Genomic DNA, 21476 nt, shown 5'->3' with positions numbered 1-21476 from the left:
TGTGGATTAGTTTATCATTCAGCAGAGCAGCATATTCACAAGATTGTGATTCCCCGTGGCCATCCATGTTCAGTTTCTAATACTAGAGCGTGTCTGTGGGAAGAAGAAAAAAAACCCCTCCAAATGTCAGACAGTATTTTTACAGCAGCCTTCGTGGCCCCTCACTTGAATTAAGTAGAATTTGATTATGTAGCTGTAATGTGGTTGGTGTCCATGCTGGCGGGCACGGCTCGGGGACCACTGACATGCACCAAACAGTATCCTGACAGGATGTGCAGAGCTACAGGGATTTATGAGGGAATGAGGAGGATTTGTAACTGATGCCTGTGTCTGCATAGTGTAGAGATCTGCTCTGCCAGTCGCACCTTTTCACCTCTGGTGCTGGAATGTCCGAATGATGCTCAGGTCAAAAAAAGCAGTCATCACAAATACATGATCTATTATCAGACTGCTTTCATTGACAAGTCATATCAGTTTTTTTTTTTTTTTTTATTTCCTTTTTTTTTTTCATTTTTTTTTTTTTTTTTTTCATTTTTTCCTTTTTTTTTTTTTTTTTTTCCAGTCATATCAGTTTTGACTTGTTAGAGAAGTGGTTCCCAACCTTTCTCGGGTCGTGAACGCATTTCGATATCACAATTTTCTGACGACCCCAAAAACATTTTTTGGTTTCTCCTAGAATTAGTTTTTGATCATGTTAAAAATACCAAATTAGTGACACATCTCAGATATTTTTTATACTGTATTTTATTTTAACAGGACTTGTGGCCACTAGGGGCGCTTAATGTGAAAGTTACAGGTCTAGTGCCCCTAGTGGCCAAAAGTTACACAGCGTGCCTTTAAGTGTCGCTCGTTACTCTATGTTACCCTAACCCAGGGGTCTGCAACCTTTACTCTCAAAAAAGCCATTTTGCCTAATCTCGCCTGGATTAAAATCCTCCTGGAGCCAAAAAAAAAAAAAAACATTCTCAATAAACACAATACAGTGTTAAGATTCTATACAGTTAAAATAATATCAAATAATTTAATGAGTTAATGGAGTTGAAGGGCTACAAAAAATAAGTTGAATTTGATGACATGAGAGATCATGTCGGTCAACACATGCTAATAGATAATTTCTTGCAACAAATCAAGCATGCATTATGCATATTAAGCCGACATGTTGGCAATTAAATAAATCTTTTCCCACACAATTAAAATCTCCATTTTCTTCCAAAATAGTGTTTTCGTTGGTTTAATTATCTTACCAGGGATTTAAAACTTAAGGTTAGTGCAGGAAAGTTGATGATCTGTAGATGTTGCAGGAGGTGAAGTAGGATGGTGGCAAAGTTATTGCACAATGTGATTCATTTTTAGGGTAACCAATTCTTTTATCATAATTTTATTTTAAGTTATTGTCATTAATCATCAATACCATATTTTTTTTAAACGCTACAAGGAGCCATTGCAAAATAGTCAAAGAGCCACATGTCGCTCCAGAGCCGCAGGTTGCAGACCCCTGCCCTAACCCAACCTAACCCCAGTAGATCCCTCAACCTAATCTAAAAAATGCCAACGTAGCTCCAAAGTTGTCACGATTTAGTGAACGACAGCTCATTCATGCTAATGACAGATAATGACAGCGTAATGTCAGCCTTATGTATAAAAGTTCAAGTGAAGTGAGTTGTTTTAATTTTAAAATTAATTTAATTAAAAAACATAAATATTTAAAATGATTTAATTAAATATATTTAATATTTTATTAAGTAATTTTCTTAAATCAATTAATAGACTTTTCAGGCAACCCCATTTAAACTCTAGGTGACCCCATGGTTGTTAGAGGTTTCTTTTAGGCAAGAACACACCTCACCCACACACAACCATTTATAGTTGTATTTACATATATGAAATTAAATCACTGAGTCTTTAGGAACGCTGATGAGGAACGATGCAGAAAATACCTCAACATCTAAAAGCTGCTTGTTCTGCTATTAAAATTCCTCCCACATAACAATCAGGCATTGGTTGATTTGAAAGAAGAAGAAAAAAATAAAAAATGAATGAAGTGAAATGTGCATACTCTGGCAATCGTAGGCAAATAATATTTTTCTATTTCTTTTGTCACAGACCATCAACAGAGCACAACATTGTCCTGAATTCCAATAGCTCTCACTCACTGAACATATTCTTCTAGTTCTTTGTAATAACCCAAACAATGATTTGAAGATGCAAAAAATACAACGCTGACATTTAACGGAGGGCCCGGGATGCAAGCGAAGGTCTGACTACAGCTAATAAAATGGCAACTGAATAGAAAATGTGACACTGAACTTGAACTTCTGTGAATATTGTGCCTTTTCAGACTGGGGAAAAAAAATAGTCCACACAAAAGAAGGAAGCAGCCATCTACATGTAAGCCCTCTTTTTCAATGTGCTTTGACAACAGTAGAGATCAAGGCAAAGGAAAAGGTTGAAGGAATATTAGAAAATAACCCTGGGCTTTTGCTAAAGTAGCTGAAAGTAAAGGTTTTTTTTCTATCGTCTGAATATGAGGACAGGGTGAGAGTTTATCCAACACATGTTGGATAAAAACAGACCAATCTGATTTTTTTTAACTTAATGACTGTTTAAAAGCAAGCAAGCAAAATACTGTAGGTTAGGGAAAAAAAACCCTGAAAATTTGAGTAAAGAAATGTAACTTGGGAAACGTTAATTAGCATTTCTAAACGATTCCTTAATTTTTCCAATGAAATACTTCAAACACAAATGATACATGGGAGAGTTAAAACAGCCTTGGTAAATATTTAATGACTAATTATGTGTGATGCTGAATGCATCCTTAACAGTCTTTGCTAAAGTCAATAACACACGTTGTGACGCCCTAATTCCCAGAACTCGGGCAGTGGAAACCTGGCGTGCACAAAAAGGACGAAACCATGTCTGAAAACAAGGCAGAAATTGATTTCTTACATGTGATCAACATAATGTGTTGTTTTAACACGTAGATATGGGAATGAACCCCAGCTCGTGCATGTATTCTGAACACACCATGTTAAAGCCATAAGAAATCACAAATCCCTCTGCTTAAAGGTGCAGTCCGTGACTCTCAGATCCCTCTCTCCCCCTCCCGCCCCGCTGCTCTCTTGCCCTGCCTCCAAACTTTCCAAAATCCCTCGCTCAGAGGAGCTAACAAGCTAACGTTAGCCCAACAGCAACATCACAGTAATATAACATGCTCTGTTAAAAGCATATTACTGTAGCGCTTCTCTCTCTCCATGTGCAGCAGCAGCAACAACACGTGTCACTTACAGCAGCCACACATTACTTTCTTACAGTTCTTTTGAAATATTTATTAACAAAATATTTCAAAAGAATTGTAGGTATAGAGTTTGCCTCTGTATTATGAAATTTGTGCATACAAAGTAGTAAATTAAAAAATGATATTTTTGTGTAGTTGTATATTGCAATAATAATGTATGGTTGTCACTAATTCCCACGGCACACCGTTTGGGAACCACTGGTCTACACCATAGAATGGGAAAAACAACGCTGCCACACATTATGTTCCTAACGTTACAGAACGGCCACATACAAAATGAGAAAAAAACTAAAAGAGGTCATACTAGAGCAAACTAAACAACAGTTTACTTCTCAGTGCTGATCCAAAAAAAAAAACACAAGGTGATTTTAGTCAAGTCTATATGATAATTCCTTGCTCTATGTCATTTTTTCTGGCTCCTTTGAAGAACCCGGGGAAAAGCTGGGTTTATGGGAGGCTTAGTCAGGATATCATGTCCCTGCCTTGGATCATATCTGAGCATCTGACGAGTTTGAGCATTATCGCCACAGTCTTTTTCTCTTCCCTCAGAATTAAAGATAGTGGCTAAATTCCCTTTTCTGCCCAGAAGACGTCCAAAAACTGACAAAGATCTAGTAAGATGTTATTTTTGGTTTCTGTCGTGGTGTAACCATCTGGTGTCCATCCTGGTGACATTATCTTCACACATACTAAGATTGTGGAGAACAGCTACATACAGTACCTTTCACTCAGTACAATGATTCAAGTATCTTGAATTTATATCAGACAAGAAAAGGTCACAAATGCTTGTTTTAAGTTTTCCATACAGGATGTAGACAAAAAAGCTTTGACTTTCAGTGCAAATATTTATGAAAACACAGGGAGAGAAACGATGTCTGACAACTTTTAAAACCATGAAAGAAATAGAAAAGGGTAAAGCACACACGGACACACACACACTTAACTGATTTTCCGCCTCTTGAAAGACAAAGAGAGACCTGACAATGTGAACTCCTGTGAAACTTTCTCAACATGAAACAGCAGAGAAAACAAACAACTGTGGCTTTCTTTGCTTTTTCCTGCCATTTGCTTCCCCTTCTGCACTAAACACTACTCAGTCCATGACTTCTGAAGCTTCTCCGACAGAGAAAAAGCAACTAAAATGAGCAAAAACAAACTCTTGCAAGTACATTCACAAAATTCTGACAAACTTTTCTTGCTGCAATAACGAACCACAATGGCAGCCATGGAAGCGCTATATACTGTAGCTTCATATATTGTTCAAACACAATACATGAAGCTATATAGCGCTATTAACATTTTGCCGATACACAATATGACGATATTGCAATATAACTGATACATACAAAGAAACCTTCTTCCCCAACTGAATTTTAAGTCACACACTATAATCTCTCTATTAAATGAACAGGTTAAGGCTACTTTTAATGTGAAGCCCCACTAGATGTACTCCACAAATAAACACCCGCAAAATAAGAATACTGACTCTACTACGATTATGACAAAAAAAAGAAGTGCCATATTGTTTTTTAACATGTCTCAATTAATGTGGGTTGATATCTGTATCTGTTTTTCCATTTCAGTGGAAAAACCGATACTGATGTCAACCGATTAGAACTGGGTATTCATGGCCAATTTCCTGAATCGATTTGATTTCGATTAATAAGGTTTTGAATCGATTAATCACAATTTGATTTCAATTCAGTATTGATTGATTGATCTTTCGAATTTCACTTAGAAGTTTGGAACCATCGTCATAATATCTGACTTAAGTTGGAGCGTCGTACCCTGAATTGCACTGAATTCAATGCAATCTGGTGTTGAGCAGGTGCATTAGACAACTTTGCTAATGCCAGACTATATTGCGAGATTACTGGGGTTAGAATAAAAAAACAATTCGATTTCAGCACCTATGAATCGATTTTGCAAAATTTCAATGAAATTGATTCAAGATCGATTAAATCTATCTTTTTTTACTCAGCTCTACACCGGATATTATATTTTATAGCAAATATTGGCCGATATTGTTGATGGGATGGGGAACTTCCAATGTAAGAAATAGAAAAAACACAACAAAGTTGTCTTTTTATTGCCATAAACAGTTATGGTAAAACTTTACTTGAAGTTTTATACAGGAGCTAAATTATGACACTTTTGGAGCTATGTTGGCATTTTTTGGGTTAGGTGGAGGGGTCTTTGGGGTATTGAAGGGTTAGGGTTAAGGTAACAAAAAACACTTAATGACAGCCTTCATAACACCTTATTCATGCTAATGACAGGTGTTATGTCATAATAATGACAATGTAATGTCAGCCAAGTAAAGTGTTACCACAACTTAAGTTCAGGAATTTTGGGAATATCCAAAAATTTAAACTTTTAGTGAAAATTATTTATAGGAATGAATACACTGGAAGTAATTTTAAATAGATGCATCATATCCAATCAGAAATGTTAGCATCCATGCAAAATAATTCAATTAAAATACATTATATTTCAACTTGTGTTGCAATATTCCAGGAACTTCAAAGTCGGAAACTTTCCATGTGAATTAACAGGAACAAAACTGGGAATTTACAAAACTGAAGGTTGACCTTTAACAGGAATGTAATTGGGAAAACACAAAGACTCCCAAAACACACAAAACAACGACAAATATGCACAGAATTACTCCAAAAAAAACCAAAATACAAAATTAAAGAAAACATATTAAAAATAACAACAATAACCACAATGACTGAAAAATATACTAAACTGTCAGGGTCTGTTTGGTGTTGTTTGTTCTTGTTTTAACTCTTGTCTTTGTGTTCCGAGGTATTCCTGCTCATGTCCCAGTGATTAGTGGTTGAGTGATGAGCAGCCTCATGTTTTGTACCCAGATGTGGCCCGTTCCCAATCAAGGCTCCTTCGCTATTTAGCTGAGTGTTTGGACACAGAACGATGGCTGGTTTATTGTCGATGTTAACCTTTTTCATGTGCTGTGGTGTTTTTGTGTTCCCCTGCTCCCAGTTTTCCTTGTGCTTCTTTAGGATTTGATTAGTTTGATAAATAAGCATGGAATACTTTCACCTCTGCCTCTATCTTTTTCTGTGCTTTGGTCCACGAAAACCACAACAAAAAAAAACACAAAATGACTCCAAAAATATACAAAATAACATCAAAAACACATAAAAGACTGGAAAATACAAAAAAACGACAAGAAAAACACACAAACCCTTTGTTCTTTTCCATATTAATTATCAGTCATGGTCAGATTTTAAGATCCTAACATGAATGTTGATTTGCAGCACCCACTGTGATAAAAGTTGCCCATTTCTGATGTAAAATTTTAGCATCAGCTATTGAAAATTACACAGAAATTCTGTTTGCAATAAACAATTACAATGAAACATTTATATTTTGGAATATTCCCAAAACTTCTAATCTTAAATTTCATGTGTAAATTTACCAGAATCTATGGATCCCTTTTCCACTGTGACATAAAAATATGAAAAACAATGCTTTACTATAAGAATGACATGAACTGTAACGGCTAAGATGTTGAGAGCTTGTCTGCAGTATAATGCACACATACTTTCCATATGGTTGGAATGCGCTACATGTATGTATGTATGTATGTATGGTATTAATAAAATATCTGTTCCACATGTAATAAAAATTAAGGACAGATTCTGCATGCAAAACTTAGACTTCAGTGGTTGGTTACAGCAGGAAAGGGCCATGCTGTGGTTCGTACTGGCCTTACCACCACACTCTGGTAATAAGAAAATGAGGTATATATCTCATCGTAGCTGAGAAGGAAAAAAAGCTTTATTGTGCTATTAGGCAGCATAAAGTAATCTAATTTGAGATTCCCTCGCATCACCCTTAAGTCAAAAATATTTATAGAAGAGTAAAGAACATTAAGAATGCTCAATTACATCATCCATGCATGTACTGCAGATAAATTAAGTTTAATCCTCCATTGACTGTCTCCTAGAAAATACTAGGTTGTTGGATGGGTGCATGATCAGAGCAAAATGGAATAAAAGTCAAACTAAAAAGTGACAGGAAAAGAAAATATACAAAAACAGCTTATAGATGATTAGAAGAAAAAAGCAAGACTATAATGTTAGAGTGGCCAAATGGTGGTTCACTTCCCTTGAGATGCGTTAAAGCCTTTTTGCCAATAGTAGTGTTAAATAGTAGGCGAGAAACTCTATATTCTACCACTGCCCTGTTTGCTTTAAACTAATCATGAAATCACTTTAAAAAAGTCCTCCACCAGGCAGCTACTGGTTGTTTACTGTGTAGTACTTGTCTGATTGCAGATATTCAACTGCACTAAATAATTTTTTACCAATGGCACCCTGGCCACCCCTCCAGTGGCCCCCTGAGGGGAAATACCAGTACACAATGAAGTGATTATGACACGCAATCAAGGAATAACTAGAGCAGAATAAAAGTGTATGGAAGTTTGAATAGAAAGCTAATTGATTTAACTGTTTATCAACAAATGTGTTTCATTCTGTGAATATATATATATATGGGTGTTATTTGTTTTTCCTCAAGTGGGGGTATGCAATGGAGTATGCAATGGCACTACAGGGGGTACTTGAGAGAGAGAGAGTGAAAAATTAACAAGTAAATTGTTAGTCCTGGTCCCACCCCAGGCATGAATGAGATGACCGGAAATAAAAATAAAAAATAAATCTATTCAGGAGCCACTAAATCAGTGTTTTTCAATCTTGGGGTCCCCTGAAATGTATGAAAAAATGTAAATAGATTTTTGAAATGTTTTAATTATTATTTAAAAATAAATAAATGAACACAATCTGTATTTCTAAACTTTCACTTTGTGAAATATAAATCTAGTTCAACTAAAACAATTAAATCACAATTTGAGCTCAAACATGATCAAAAGGGCTGCTCTGGTGTGTTGATGTGTTTGTTCCTTGTATTGTTCTAAAATGTACCGAGCCAATAAAACTGATTATGATTTGGAAAAACTAATTCTATGACTTTGGGGACGCCAGAAATTCTTTATATCAAAATGGGGTCATGATCCAAAATAGGTTCTAAACCACTGCATTAAATACTGTTTCTTTCCACTTATTTACACAATTAGATTCTTTAAAACGTGTGTTATCACTCGTTCATTCCATCATTATTCTCTATAGTTGTTTTTAAATAGTTTTCTAAGCAAAATGTTGTAGTCGGACAAAGGGGGTACCCGAGCCAAAAAAGGTTGAGAACCACTGGACTAGGGGATATTATCCTATACGTTTCCAACGTATTATGTGCGCTATCGTGCAGAAATCTGTAGCTATATCTACTGCTGCTATACTTACATAGTGGTCCTGACAAAAGAGCAAACTGCTGTATTTTTACAGCAGCCACTGATATAGGGATCTGTTCTTCAAGGACAGCTTTTTTTTTTGTACCAAAATGTCATATTCTGGCATATCCAAATGTCACCTCCCAGTGTTGCCTCACCATCTGGCCTTGACTTTTCTTTTGAAATAATAGCTATTTTTTAAATGTATGACATTGAAATAAATATTTGCAAAATGTGTTCAATGAACAAGTTGTGGCAAAAGGTTGCACTGCTGGTGTAACGCTGCAAATGAAACGCCTTTCATTTAGTTGATGTGTCTTTGAGAAACTAGTTATTGATGTTTTGTGGCCTTGTAAAGATGAAATGTGACTGGCATTAGAGGAGATGTAAAGGGCATTATAATATGATGGATGGGCCAGTTTAGATACATCTGCAGATGCTGATAAGATAGCAGAAGAGCAAAGGCGTGTAGTCTCTAAATTTACCCGGGATCAAATGTGAGACAGAAAAAGGCTGTGAAAGGTGTCACTGACATGTCCTCATTGTCACCTACCAACAGCGTTATCTGATTAAAACTAGCCATCCTGTCCCTCTTAGCTGCAGGTACAATACCCTGCTCTCTCTCTCTCTCTCTTTACGTGTGCATGCAGTCTCTTTCTCTCTCTCGACCACACACACACACACACACACACTTACACACACACACCATGGTTGTTTAAAGGGACGACATTGGGGACATACAGTACCTTGCGTGTTGACTGGGTTGGTGGTGGGTGTGGGGATAGTAGTGGGAGCATCTAGATGAAGAGAGTAAAAATAAAGAACATATATAAGAAATAAAGAAAGACAAGTGCAAAGAAAGAGACACAGGTCACGGCGGATGAGAAGCTGAACTATAAAAATCTGCATGCACATGTTTCTGATCTGTAAGGATTAGTTGAAGGATATTATTATAGGCAGTGGCTATCTGTACGGTTGTCGTATCAATATACCGACATTCTATCCGTACGCAGCGCCTCTCATTGGCCAGTTTAGGTCGCGTGACTAAGATTAGAACTTAGCCTAACCCTAAAAATTGTTGCGATATAGGGTTATAACCTAACCCTAAGATGCCAAGTACTTGTACTTCGGGAACCGTGCAAATAGCACCGGCGGTTGTCCGTACGGCAATCGTTTGGTACGTAGTTCTGTGGTACTTTAATGTGATAATGGTCTGTTTTTAATTGTAGATTATGCCAATTTTAAATTGTATTTTTTTTTAAATCATCAGCGTTTTGGTCAATTTTGGTTGTTGTAAAGCGCTTTAGAAATAAAACTTGATTTGATTATACTGGTAAGATGCAAAAAGTCCTCCTGCTCAAACTAGTCCAAGATTATTTCATTTATACATCAATGTAAATAAGGAAATAATCTTTTTTTTTTTGTTTAATATAAATGCCATTAATCAAAAACATTGAATTTACTAAAGATAAAAAATTTAAAACAAAGCTTAAATATCTGCAAACCAAATCTTCGCCAAGCACCAAATATTTTTTTTGCAAGATACTGGCAGTTATCTGGATCAATGATCCTGATCATGGTACCATGAACATTCACATTTTAAAGACTTGAAGATAATTTACTGTATATCCACATAAATAACAATAGTGGGTCCAAATGTAAGGGCACCCACTGTTTGTCGAAAAAAATCGCAATGAAATGCCGAATTCGGATCCATTATGGGTAAAACTCAGTGGAGTAATTGAGGAACCAACCTGACATGAGATATGAATTTCCAATTTTTTTTTAAATTGATCCAGAATCAGTTTATTAATTCAGATCCTTTTAAAAAACGAATGCAATCTTCAATGGGGTAATCCTGCTCACAGACAAACAAATAAACAAATGCCGGTGAAATGTATGCATGTTTGTTTTTCAAGCATGTTTTTCTCTATGGATAGACTTTTATTTGGTCAAATGTTTAATATATCAACTGAAGATGCAGTTAAAAAACTTAAGGCCAAAAATCATGGGTGGAAACGGTTTTACTTGCGTGAATTATCAAAATTGATCTGTTCTCTTATTGTAGTCATTTGGAAATACAACAATCATCATTGTGTAGGGGAGACAAGGAGTGATGAGAATTAATTATAATTAATATCACCTTAATTTGCCACCTAAGATATAGTTTATAGTGTCTTAGGTTACTTAAATAGTTATTAATACCTTGTCATTCAGGTTGTGAATTCTTGTCAAACTGTCTACTTTCCAATAACAAACCATATTATAATGCATAAATCACAAATAGTAAAAGTATAAACATTTATTGATCAAACAAGTTGAACCTATTTACACAAACTAAAAGAGCGCTGCGCTCACTAAGCTAAGGATAAACGCTTGATTGTATAAAACTATTAAAGAGAAAGCTTAGTAGAAGAGAGAAAGGAAAGGAAGTGCATGTGTGTGTGCGAGAATTATTATAAGATCAGTATAGAGATGAGAACTATGTGACTGTAAGTACTTTTAGCTTAAGTTTCGATGAAAAGTCTGTGTTCCGTCTCTTTAGCAGACGGGTTAATAGAGAGTCTGTGGCTGTTATACACAGTTCTGGACCATGGAGCGTGTCCAAAGTGTCTGGTTCTAGACTACGTCAGCCATTCGCTGGTTTATCAGTGGTTCTGTCTCGCAAGGCCTGGAAGGCCTGGTCCTTGGTCAGCACATGCAGGCTTTGTTCTTGTGTTGGTTCACAGCTCGGCTCAGCAGAAGTGGGAACTGGAGGTTTTTCTCTGGAGCGCGCAAGTTTAGTTGAAGTCTAATCAAACAAAACACTGTGATGTTAGAAAGAAAATATAAAAGTACATCGCGATGGGGTTGACTCAGCGACCAAGCGCAATTTGAATTTTGCGCTTGGTTTTATAATGATGATGACATACTGTATCTGGGTTTAAGCTGTTACCATTGGTTGACGTTTTTGCGGCAGCCAATCAGATTGCTTTGGGTGATTTTTTTTGGGTTGTGGTTATTTTGTGGCTGTGTTCTGTGGGTTGATGAAAAATTTCTTTGGAAAAAGAAATTTTCTGGTCAGTTTGACACCAAGCATGATATACTGTTTGCAATGTTACTGGGAGATATACATCAAGGACACTTACACTGTAACTTTACTGTATGGAACCTTATTCTAAGAATTTCCTGGTTTCCTGAGAATAAAAGAGTTAATGGCACAGTGTAGGGAAAATACATTTCAATTTGGATCAAAAATCTGTGTCCACTTTTAGAAGGTTTTCATTGTTAATTCTTAGTGAAAAAGCAGAGTGTCTCTGCCTCAGTTCTTGACAAGCACCGTTGGGTCATAAATTCCTGCATGTACCCTTGTTCTCAGTCTGTAGAGAGGAGGGAGGATGATAACTCATTGTTCCTGTTGTTAAAAAAGAGTGCTGTAGTATCTGGGACAAGTCACAGACATGGTCTCCTACAATTGTCATTAAATAGCTAAACATCCTGACTCAATAATGTTGGACCACAAGAACATTTGGGTACAAAGGTTAGCACATTTAGTAAGAAAGTTATTACAAAGTCAATCATTAAACCTAATGTGGAACCCTAGCACAAGCACACCAAACACTCAACTAATCCTCTTTTACATTTGTTTATATTGTAGCAGCTAATTTAATAACAACAATGTCATTGTGTAGGTACAACACATGACAACACATGTGTCATCATTACCATCTTTCACTCAAATCAAATATTGGTTTGGTTGAGAGAGTTTATTCCTGCTAAAGCCAACGTAAATGATGTCTATATTCTGACAAAAAAAAAGAAAAAGAATAAAAGAAGCAATCACTGTGAAGTGATTGTATAACATCTTATAAAGGTGACTGTTCACTTTCTTTTTCTGAATAATTTTCACGTTATGTGTGAATAATCAAGACTGGCAAACGGGAATAGGAAATGTGTGCCTTTCTACGGTCTCAATAATTAAGTCAAACTGCAAATTAAAGCACCCTGGTGGTCTCCTGCAGCACCACAGCACAGCCCTAAGCAGCATCCTCGCCACACTCTATACTGATTAGGACTGTCATCGACGCTCAGACATGATAATCAGGAAGACAAAGCGGAGGGCAATTCAGGTATAAGATAGTGCCAAGAAGGCTGAAAACGCCGTCATCAGGGAAATATGCGCTGGTGTTTTGGGAAGATAGCGCGACCCCTTGCTGTGGGAGAGTCGCAGCAGGGGAAATTGGCTGGCTGTTTCTGTGCCTTTACTGTCTGCGCTCCATCAAAAGACAGCAGTGGGGGACCACACACTCCCAAACTAATGATAAAACATCAAGGACAGCATAATGTTGCCGCTGGGGATGGAGTGTATGGCAGAGGTGGTGTTGATGGTGGTAGGGGGTTTCAGGAAGAGTTTTCCTCTGACAGCCTTCTGTGGGGTGGGGGGGACAATTTCTTTCCCTGTGACCAAAGGCAGTGTGATAGCTGAAATGTCAGCATCTGGAAAAGAGAGAAAATTGGCCATTCAGGGATGAGGGTCCTCACAAAGGCTGTGATACGATGTGGCACATATAATATCCAGGCGAACAAGAATTCTCCATGGGCAATTTCCAGGTTGGGTAACTCGGGGCTCTGCAATATAAGTACTGAAATATGAGTATTTCTTTGGCCAAGTCATATTTTCAGGGGGCATTAGTATCTGTGAAGATTTTTGATGGGAAAACAAATGTACGTGTGAGGTGATACATAGGCGGCGAAATTGTTTATCCATGCCTGCTTAAACCCAGATGTCAAAACAAGAGTAGGGAAAAGATTTTGCTTGTTTTAGTTTTGTTTATTTATCTTTTCGCTTATGGGAGACTTTTACACGATAATGCTGCAGTGCTATACTTGAACAAGCGCAAAAAAACAAAAAAAAAAATAGTTCAAAGCAGTGGTATTTTATCTGATAATTCAAACATTCAGAGAAGCATGATCTATCCACCTTAGACTTGGCTATAGATATTATGGGCATAACTTCCTGTATGGTGACAGAAGCAGAAGTTCGCAACTAGTGGTTTGTGATGGGAGTTTATACTGAAACAAATTAGTTAGCGATACCACTTATTTTGTCCTATGTTTGCAGCACGTGACTGAGTACCGTCATAAAGCGAGCTAATAATCCCTTCCTATTCTTGTTAAAGCTGCTTTTTATTTGCTCGAAAAATAGATGTAAAAAGTTGATATTGCAGCTGTTTTGATCTCCACCGTAAACACTGGTTTTATTGACATTGTCGGAAAAGTTTGACGCATTGCTTTGTGGGATATGGAGTCTTTCCCAGACAAGGTGGACAGTGACACCATTTTTGTTTTGTTCCCAGTATTCGACCGTGATATTTCTGCAAGATCAATCTCGACAAGAATGGAACATTCCGGTGTAAGCCCCAAAACAAACATCAGCCATTGTTTTACCAGAACTTTCCGTCCGCCAAAACACCAGGAATGGGTTTGGGAAGTCCATTTGGCGAAGTTTTTGGTTAAAACAAGAATTAAGTAAAAACACTTCCATCCGCTTCTGTGACTCCACATCTCACAATGCAATGCATGGAACTTTTCCAGCAATGTCAATAAAGCGAGTGTTTACAGTGGAGATTAACCCAAATTTTTTTTTTTTTTTGAGCAAATTATTTTTTATTTTATGATCAATGAGGCCTACACTATGGATTTATCAGACTGAAAGAAAAAATGATGGCTTCCTGCAGCTTTAATTAGCAGACCTCAGATTACCCGTCACCCATCCATTAAAAATGTATGAGCCAAAAAGTCAAGTTGCTTTGGAGGGTGCATCAGGTCACCTACAGGGGAAAACAGACTCCTCCTCACAATGACACACCAGTCAGACACAATTCCCCATGTGTCGGAGTCACACTCAGGGCGAGAACCATGACAAGCCTGGGTTTGAAGAAATATTTAAAGGCTCCACAGTAGGACTTGATTTGATATGGATTTACATCAGCTCACAATGTCAGGCCCGTTGCACAGTGAAAGGTCATCAGTCTTTTTGAAATAGGAAATGCCTGAAGGAGCTGCAGTTGCGCTGGGTGGCACCAAGATAGGAGGACGGATGATGGACGGTGTAGCTTCATTGTGTCAATATCACTCACGGCTAATATTTGATATAGGCAGGACAACTTATCGAAATAACACTGATGGAGTTGTTATTCAGAGGAAATGCTTCCTTTGAAAGTTTTCTAAGAACTTTATTAGATGGGAAAAAAACTGCAAAACCACAAAGTAAAATTATTTAAAAGAAGAGGAAAATAATAACTATGCTTCACAGCAGGAAGGCCTGGTTCTCGGTTGGCACAGTGACGAGACCGCGACAACCAGGTCATGAATGACTGTCTGTGCTTTTTTCTGGGTTTTAAATTTTCTCAAAAGGAAAAGTAGTTCTAGGTATAATACATGCTGTTTGAGCACCAGTTTACCATCCTCCAGCGTCTCATTACAGAGAGGTGAAGTCAAAGAGCTTTGAAAGCTCACTCAGTGGAGAAATCTCATTTAATATAGATTGGGAGAAAGAGGAAATGACTCAATAAAGAAGTCATGGTGGAAGGTACTGATAACACGAGGACTGCAGCTTTTGTTGTAGACCACGCAGCGTCTGCTTTCAGTCACTCGTGCTGGAATGGGTGCAGCAGGTTTGAAGTGATACACAAATTTAACAGCAGCTGAAGACTCACATCACGCACTAGTTCCTAAATGTCTGGAGGCAATTCAAGTAAAACCTTCTCAACTCCTAAAATATTACAGTAGTTGTTAGTTGTACTAAAATATGTGCAGGAGAAACTGTAAGTCAGGGTCTCCTCTTCGCTCTTTTTCTACAAAAAGATGGTAAAACTCTGAGAGGAATTCTTAAACAGCAATTAGAGATGTAGTTGTGATAGCTTGAATACGTCAGCCTTGAGTGAGCTATTTGCTGGCATATGCTGTCCTTTTGTTCGGGAGTGATCATTACGGGCCCAAAGGGAACAAGCAGATGCCATCATATGCATGGCAGAGCACGATGATGAATAACCATGGGGAGTGTCAAGAGTCACAGAAAAGCGAGCGTTACAGTGACAAAGTCACACGTGTCAGGTGGGGAAACCGACGCATTGTTGTTGTGCAGAACAAATGAACAATCGTGGTTTTAGTGAAAGTCGTGTGTGTTAACTGATAGAAACAAACACAGAAAGACAAATGTGTTGGTTTGTTAACCCTCCTATTATCCTTGGCTTCAATTTGACCATTCAAAAAATTATAGTTTGTACTATACTAATAAATATTAAGCATTAAATGATCACGATGATATTTTTTCAATGTGATGAATGCATATTGGACATATTGGTGTTTCTCTGGGGTCAATTTGACCCCAAGCTGTTTTATCTGTGGAGAACTTGTCTGTCTGTGTGTGTGTGTGACCTTACATCCCCAGACCTGCAGGTGCAGAGTTGAAACTTTAGAGTTGATTTGAGAAGATGGATGAAATATACACTAACTCCAGGTCATATCATCACCACAGTCAATTGGGTTGTCAGTATATTTGAGAAGATTTGTACGAAAACTATTCAAGATTCATTCTAATTTAAAAGTTTGGCCTGATGGTGGCGCTAGAGAACAGGTCAAGATTTCATTATCAAGGGGTTTTTTTTATGCATTCAACCAATAAAGAAAGTCCCTGACACAAAAACTTGGTCAACAATTTTCTGGAGGTAAATATCCCTGGGGTCAGATTGACCCCAATGAAAAAGTGTTTGTAATATTTGAGGATGATAGGAGGGTTAATATTTGTCTCTGTGTTAGCCAAAGAATGAACTGGAAATACTTTATCATGTTTTTATAACCTGCCCTGCACCCATTGTTATCTTTGATAGGCTTGACGTTAGGACTGGTTACTGAAACAGCCAATCAGAATTTGCCCTGTCTGGTCTAACCCCTGATTGGTTGACTTTGTGGCACGTTGTAATGCTGTGTCATGTTGAGCGAGCATACGGGAAGAACCGAGTGCACAGGGAGTGCAAGACTGAGCGAGCGAGCGAGAGAGAGAGAGAGAGAGAGTAGGAGCGAACAGGGAGAAACACTATGAGGAGCACATGGGGAAAAATGAGGAAAAATGTTGTTAATGCACGCTTATGTGTATTCAGCATGCATGAAAAATAATTTCTTGAGCACATTAATGATCATTGTTTGCTCAAACTGCTCTTTATTATAACTTTTACACAAAATAAAATTCTCAAAACTGTGCATTAATTGCTCATGAATGTGGCACAAAAATAACGTCATACTATAGCTGCTGTTTTCGTTCTTCACACAGCAATACTGTACACAACTAGTGTGTGATATTTTGAAACAGTCCCACATGTAAGGATTTATATGAATAATTTTTGCCATGCTCACATAACGAACACAGGAAGTAACTAAAGCGGAGTACACACACATAAGGAGATATTGTATCTGTTACTGAATCCACACTAATATATCCATGGAGCAGATTAGCCAGGAAACACGTTTACATGCTGAAGTGATCACAACCAGCTACTTTATTCAACATCCGTCTTCTATCGGTCAACTTCCGAACTTCACCTACCAGGCATCACACAACGATGACGGCACAGGAACAGTGCTGACTCGATAAACGAATGCTAAACCCAGGCCAGAAATAGAACAATGCTGAATATAACTTAAACAAAATAAACCAGTGTTATGCCCAAAATACAGGCGTAACACACAGATGAAGATAAAAAATCAAGAATAGAACAGTTCTGATTTTACTGTGTGTGCTCTGATAATATCAACCCAACCACTGATCTTCCTCCATGCCAGAAATCTGATCTAACAACGTGATGTTGAGCTGCGTTCCAAGCAACTCTGGAATTTCCAACCCTCACCTTGAAAAAGTCACTTGGAACGCCACATGAAGTCAGAGCTCCTACTCGGTAAAATAATCTAATACTATTCCGGCGAGCCTGTCCGAGTTATTTTGATGCGCTGCCGCTCAAGTTGGTTAAACTCAGAGATCAAATTTTCCCGAGTTCTGAGTTGCCTGGTCAGCTTGCTTCTTGACTGGCTACGTTCCGTTCTGGGTCACAAATCACGTGGTCACAAGTCAGGAGACGTCGGCTTTCTTCACACGAGGAGATTTGTTTGAACAAGTTTAATATTTACGATTGTCGAACCTAACCTGTTGCAGAGCAAATTATCAGGACAATTTCACTCCTAAAACACCTCAAACCACAGGATAATCTCATAGGATAATCTTATACATAACAAGATAATATGGCATTTGCTGTCCTATATCGGGAAGGGGTGAAATCAGGACAAAAACAGCACGATGTGTACCTTGCTTAACTTGGAACTTTTGGAACTTTACAGGTAAGGAGTCTGTCAAATCCATAAGCTCTCTGGAGATTTGATGTGAACGTAAAAAAAAAAAAAAAAGATTAGAGATGTACGTAAGCTATACATTTCTGACATTTCGTGGGGCAAATCACATCATTAGATGTAATTCAAACAGAGGTATTAGGTTCTTCAAGAGCCCTCTTGAAATAAACACATGTTAGCTTTAGCATGTTTGGTGTTTATCAAAACCAAACCCATTCATGTGCAAATGCAACTATTCTTATAAGGTTCGCTCGAGAACAAAAACACCTCTTTTCTCAGTCTGTGTACATTCTTCTTCTCCCTGGTGAGAAGAAGGCACAAGGGAGACAATGTCATCAAATCCTTCCGATATGTAAATGTGTGAAACTGCAAAACAAATGCTAACAATAAGAAACCTTCCTTCTCAGTGGATGAATGTGAAAATGAGCTTTTATTGTCAAAGTTCTGCATATGGAACACTTAGCACAGTAGAGCCTAAACATTTGCATGAAGTGACAATGAAGGAAACCCAATTATGACTGGAAGGAGATTTTATGTTCAGAGATCTGTTACTTAAAACGAGCTAGTGCTGAAAGAAATATTGCCGGAACATTTTGTAAGATGAAAATCATCCTTTAACACAAGACGCCTCACTAAAATATGCATAATAAAAAAACCTAAATACAATATTCATGACTCTAGACCAGACATGTGCAACTGCAACCCGGGGGCCTCATGCTGCCCTCAGTCTAATGTTGTGCGGCCCCCCAGAATGAGCTAAGAGAGAAAATGAGAATGAGTTAAAAAGTATATAAATAAATAACGGAATAATATATACAAAACCACATTAAAAACAAAGAAAATGACAGAAAAATACACAAAAACACACAGAACATTAACAACAATATGCAAAAATGACAGAAAACTATACACAATAGAAAACATAAATATACCAGGCCCCTGGTGCCAGGACCCCTAAAAAAAATGGTGAGATCATACAATAATATTTAATTGTACAATAAAGGGATACACCAATCACACTGATGTTACACTTTATTACAGCACAGATGCTTTTCTATTCACGTATCTGAATAATTTTGGGTGCAGTCCGTGGCTCTGATGCTGTATTCAGTACACCTCTCAGTAAGCCTACATCATAAGGTGGACTATTTTATTTTACATAGCCTATATTATCCTACAGGACTGAGGCTCTCAGCATCCACCAACAGCGTGAGTGAATTAATGAATGAATGAGGCTCAATGAAAATGAATACCTTTCTATGACTTTTCTGGAGAATGACATTGGGTAAATGGAAAGGATCATATCTATCTATTTATTTTTTTCTCTCCTGTCAGCTGACAGATCAGATCCGCACAGAGAATCACTCGCTCATTCTTAAACAGGTAATTTTCCAAGAGAACTGATTGGTCAGGAGGTGAATGGCCAAACAGGTTAGCCATTCAGCATAAGTTACCATGGTAATTTAAAATAGACACAAAATGACAAAAAAATACACAAAATGACACCAGTCTCACACAACAATACAATAGAAATATATAAAATGACTCCAAAAAATACAAAAATGACACACACAGAATCAATCCCGGAAGTAAGAGGAAATCCTGCTCTGTAGCACAGGCCCATTAAATAGACCAGTGGTTCCCAACCAGGGGTACTTGAACACATTGTAGGGGGTACTTGGAAACATTGATGAATCTATTTCCAACATGCTGAGTCACTTTTAAGCCTATTTCAGACACTGTATATGCTTATCCAACATCTTTTCCACCCGTTGACAATAAACTGCATTAATGAAATAAACAATATTGTGGCCTTAATATCCTACTAAATTGTTACTAACATGTTATGCACATTACTAATAATTGAGGTAAATATATGACATTTTCAAGCTATTAACATGTAAATAAAACAAAGGTTACTAAATTGGAGTGACGAAGGGGTTCTCCTAATCTGAAGAGAGGTCTCGGAGGGTACATGAGACAAAAAAGGTTGGGAAACACTGATATAGACAGACACCCACTCACACTTACTCCTACAGGCAATTTAGAGACCCAAAATAACCCAACATACATGTTTTTGTGCACATCAGTGTTGCAGACGAGCTCATCACCACACTACATGTGCCTCCCTGAAAAACTACAAATGGACGAGATGGATAGACATGAAAACCAAAACACCAAATTCACTCCTAATAGTTCTGGAAATGGTCATCAACAGACAAAGTTTCTGGCACGCAGGCAGTTGTAAACAGAAACTTGGGACTGAATTAAAGAACACTTCCAAAAATCAAAATGCTCCAAGGACACACACACAACTAAACTCATCAACAATAGCTGCACCTGCTGAATATCTGTTTTCCCCTCATTCGCTATCGCTCCCTCCAGCTCGCTAAAATGGGGAATTATCAAGTGTCCAAGAAGTGTGTACTTCACTTACTTTCCCTTGCAAGATTTGTATATGATGAAGTTCTTTGTGCTTTAAAAACTTCAAACAGGCACTCCTGCTGTTTCCCCTGGGGATTGTTCTACAAATATGTCTGATGCCTTTAGTGTTTATATGTTTGTTAAAAAGAGTCTTTCACAAATTGAAAAAAATATTTCACTGGTAAACACTATTACCTTTTGGCTATTACTTTTATTTATTTATTTTAATATTGTGATGTGTGGGGAACTGTATATAATTAGTGTCAGATGGATGACAATCTTGTTCAAATAAAATGAAAATAGGGCCCCTGTCATCTAAGCAAAAAGAATGAACCAAGGTTGGCTGTAATGTCAGGTCCTGGAAGATTTGGTCCTATTATTGCACTTTATCATTTTGGCTGCGGCGCAAAAATTAAATTGAAATTCCAAAGACTCAAACAAACAACAGCATCGCTCGGGCCAGTATTAATCATAAAAATGAAGACAAAGGATTTAACCAACATTATTTAACCAATAAAATCAATGGATTATATTGGCAAAACATAAATTGGTATATAAGGGCAAGTGTTTGAATAACCAATACGATAAATATGTTTAGGATTTTGAGAATGTGAATATACCTGTAAAACCTTTATATTACCTAAAAGAGCATAAAAAGCAACACATTTTGACAAATGTGATCACAAAGTAAAATTGTACCATTAAAGCTTCACTTGACGTTTCATACATAAGGCTGACATTATGCTATCATTAATGTATCTATCATTAGCATGAATAAGGTGTCATGAAGTTTTGTTTGCTAAATTATGACACCTTTCTCTAGTGGGGATCTAGTGGGGTTGGTTAGGGTTGGGATTAGGAGACCGGTGGGGCGAATTGCCGGGTGCCCTTGGTGCCCCGGGCAGCTGGGGATGCGGGAGTATGAGGGGGGTGAAAAGGAAAGATTTTAACTGTGGTTCGGACAGAAGAATACAGCCGATTCTCTCACACTGTAATAATCTGATCAAATCAACCTGTTACATTGTTTATTAACGAAGGCGTTTCAAATAAAAAGTGCGTTTTATC

The 21476-nt window shown here is 37.5% G+C and overlaps 1 protein-coding gene across 3 annotated transcripts in view; it reads right to left on the bottom strand.

Annotated features, from left to right (window-relative positions):
* Positions 1 to 21476, bottom strand: part of cadm1b (cell adhesion molecule 1b) — a 250324-nt gene that overhangs the window by 6935 nt on the left and 221913 nt on the right. For 2 of the 3 annotated variants that reach the window (XM_028465284.1, XM_028465285.1), the window contains one exon: positions 9356 to 9406. The exons of the other annotated variant lie outside the window; for it this stretch is intronic. In XM_028465284.1, the coding sequence (XP_028321085.1) occupies positions 9356 to 9406 (51 nt within the window). The remainder of the gene's footprint in view (positions 1 to 9355; positions 9407 to 21476) is intronic. 3 annotated transcript variants of the gene reach the window in all.

Source organism: Gouania willdenowi, chromosome 13 (assembly GCF_900634775.1).
Source record: "Gouania willdenowi chromosome 13, fGouWil2.1, whole genome shotgun sequence".
Classification (NCBI taxonomy): domain Eukaryota; kingdom Metazoa; phylum Chordata; class Actinopteri; order Blenniiformes; family Gobiesocidae; genus Gouania; species Gouania willdenowi.
Note: the sequence above shows the minus strand (reverse complement) of the source record. Positions and strands in the feature narration are given on the sequence as shown.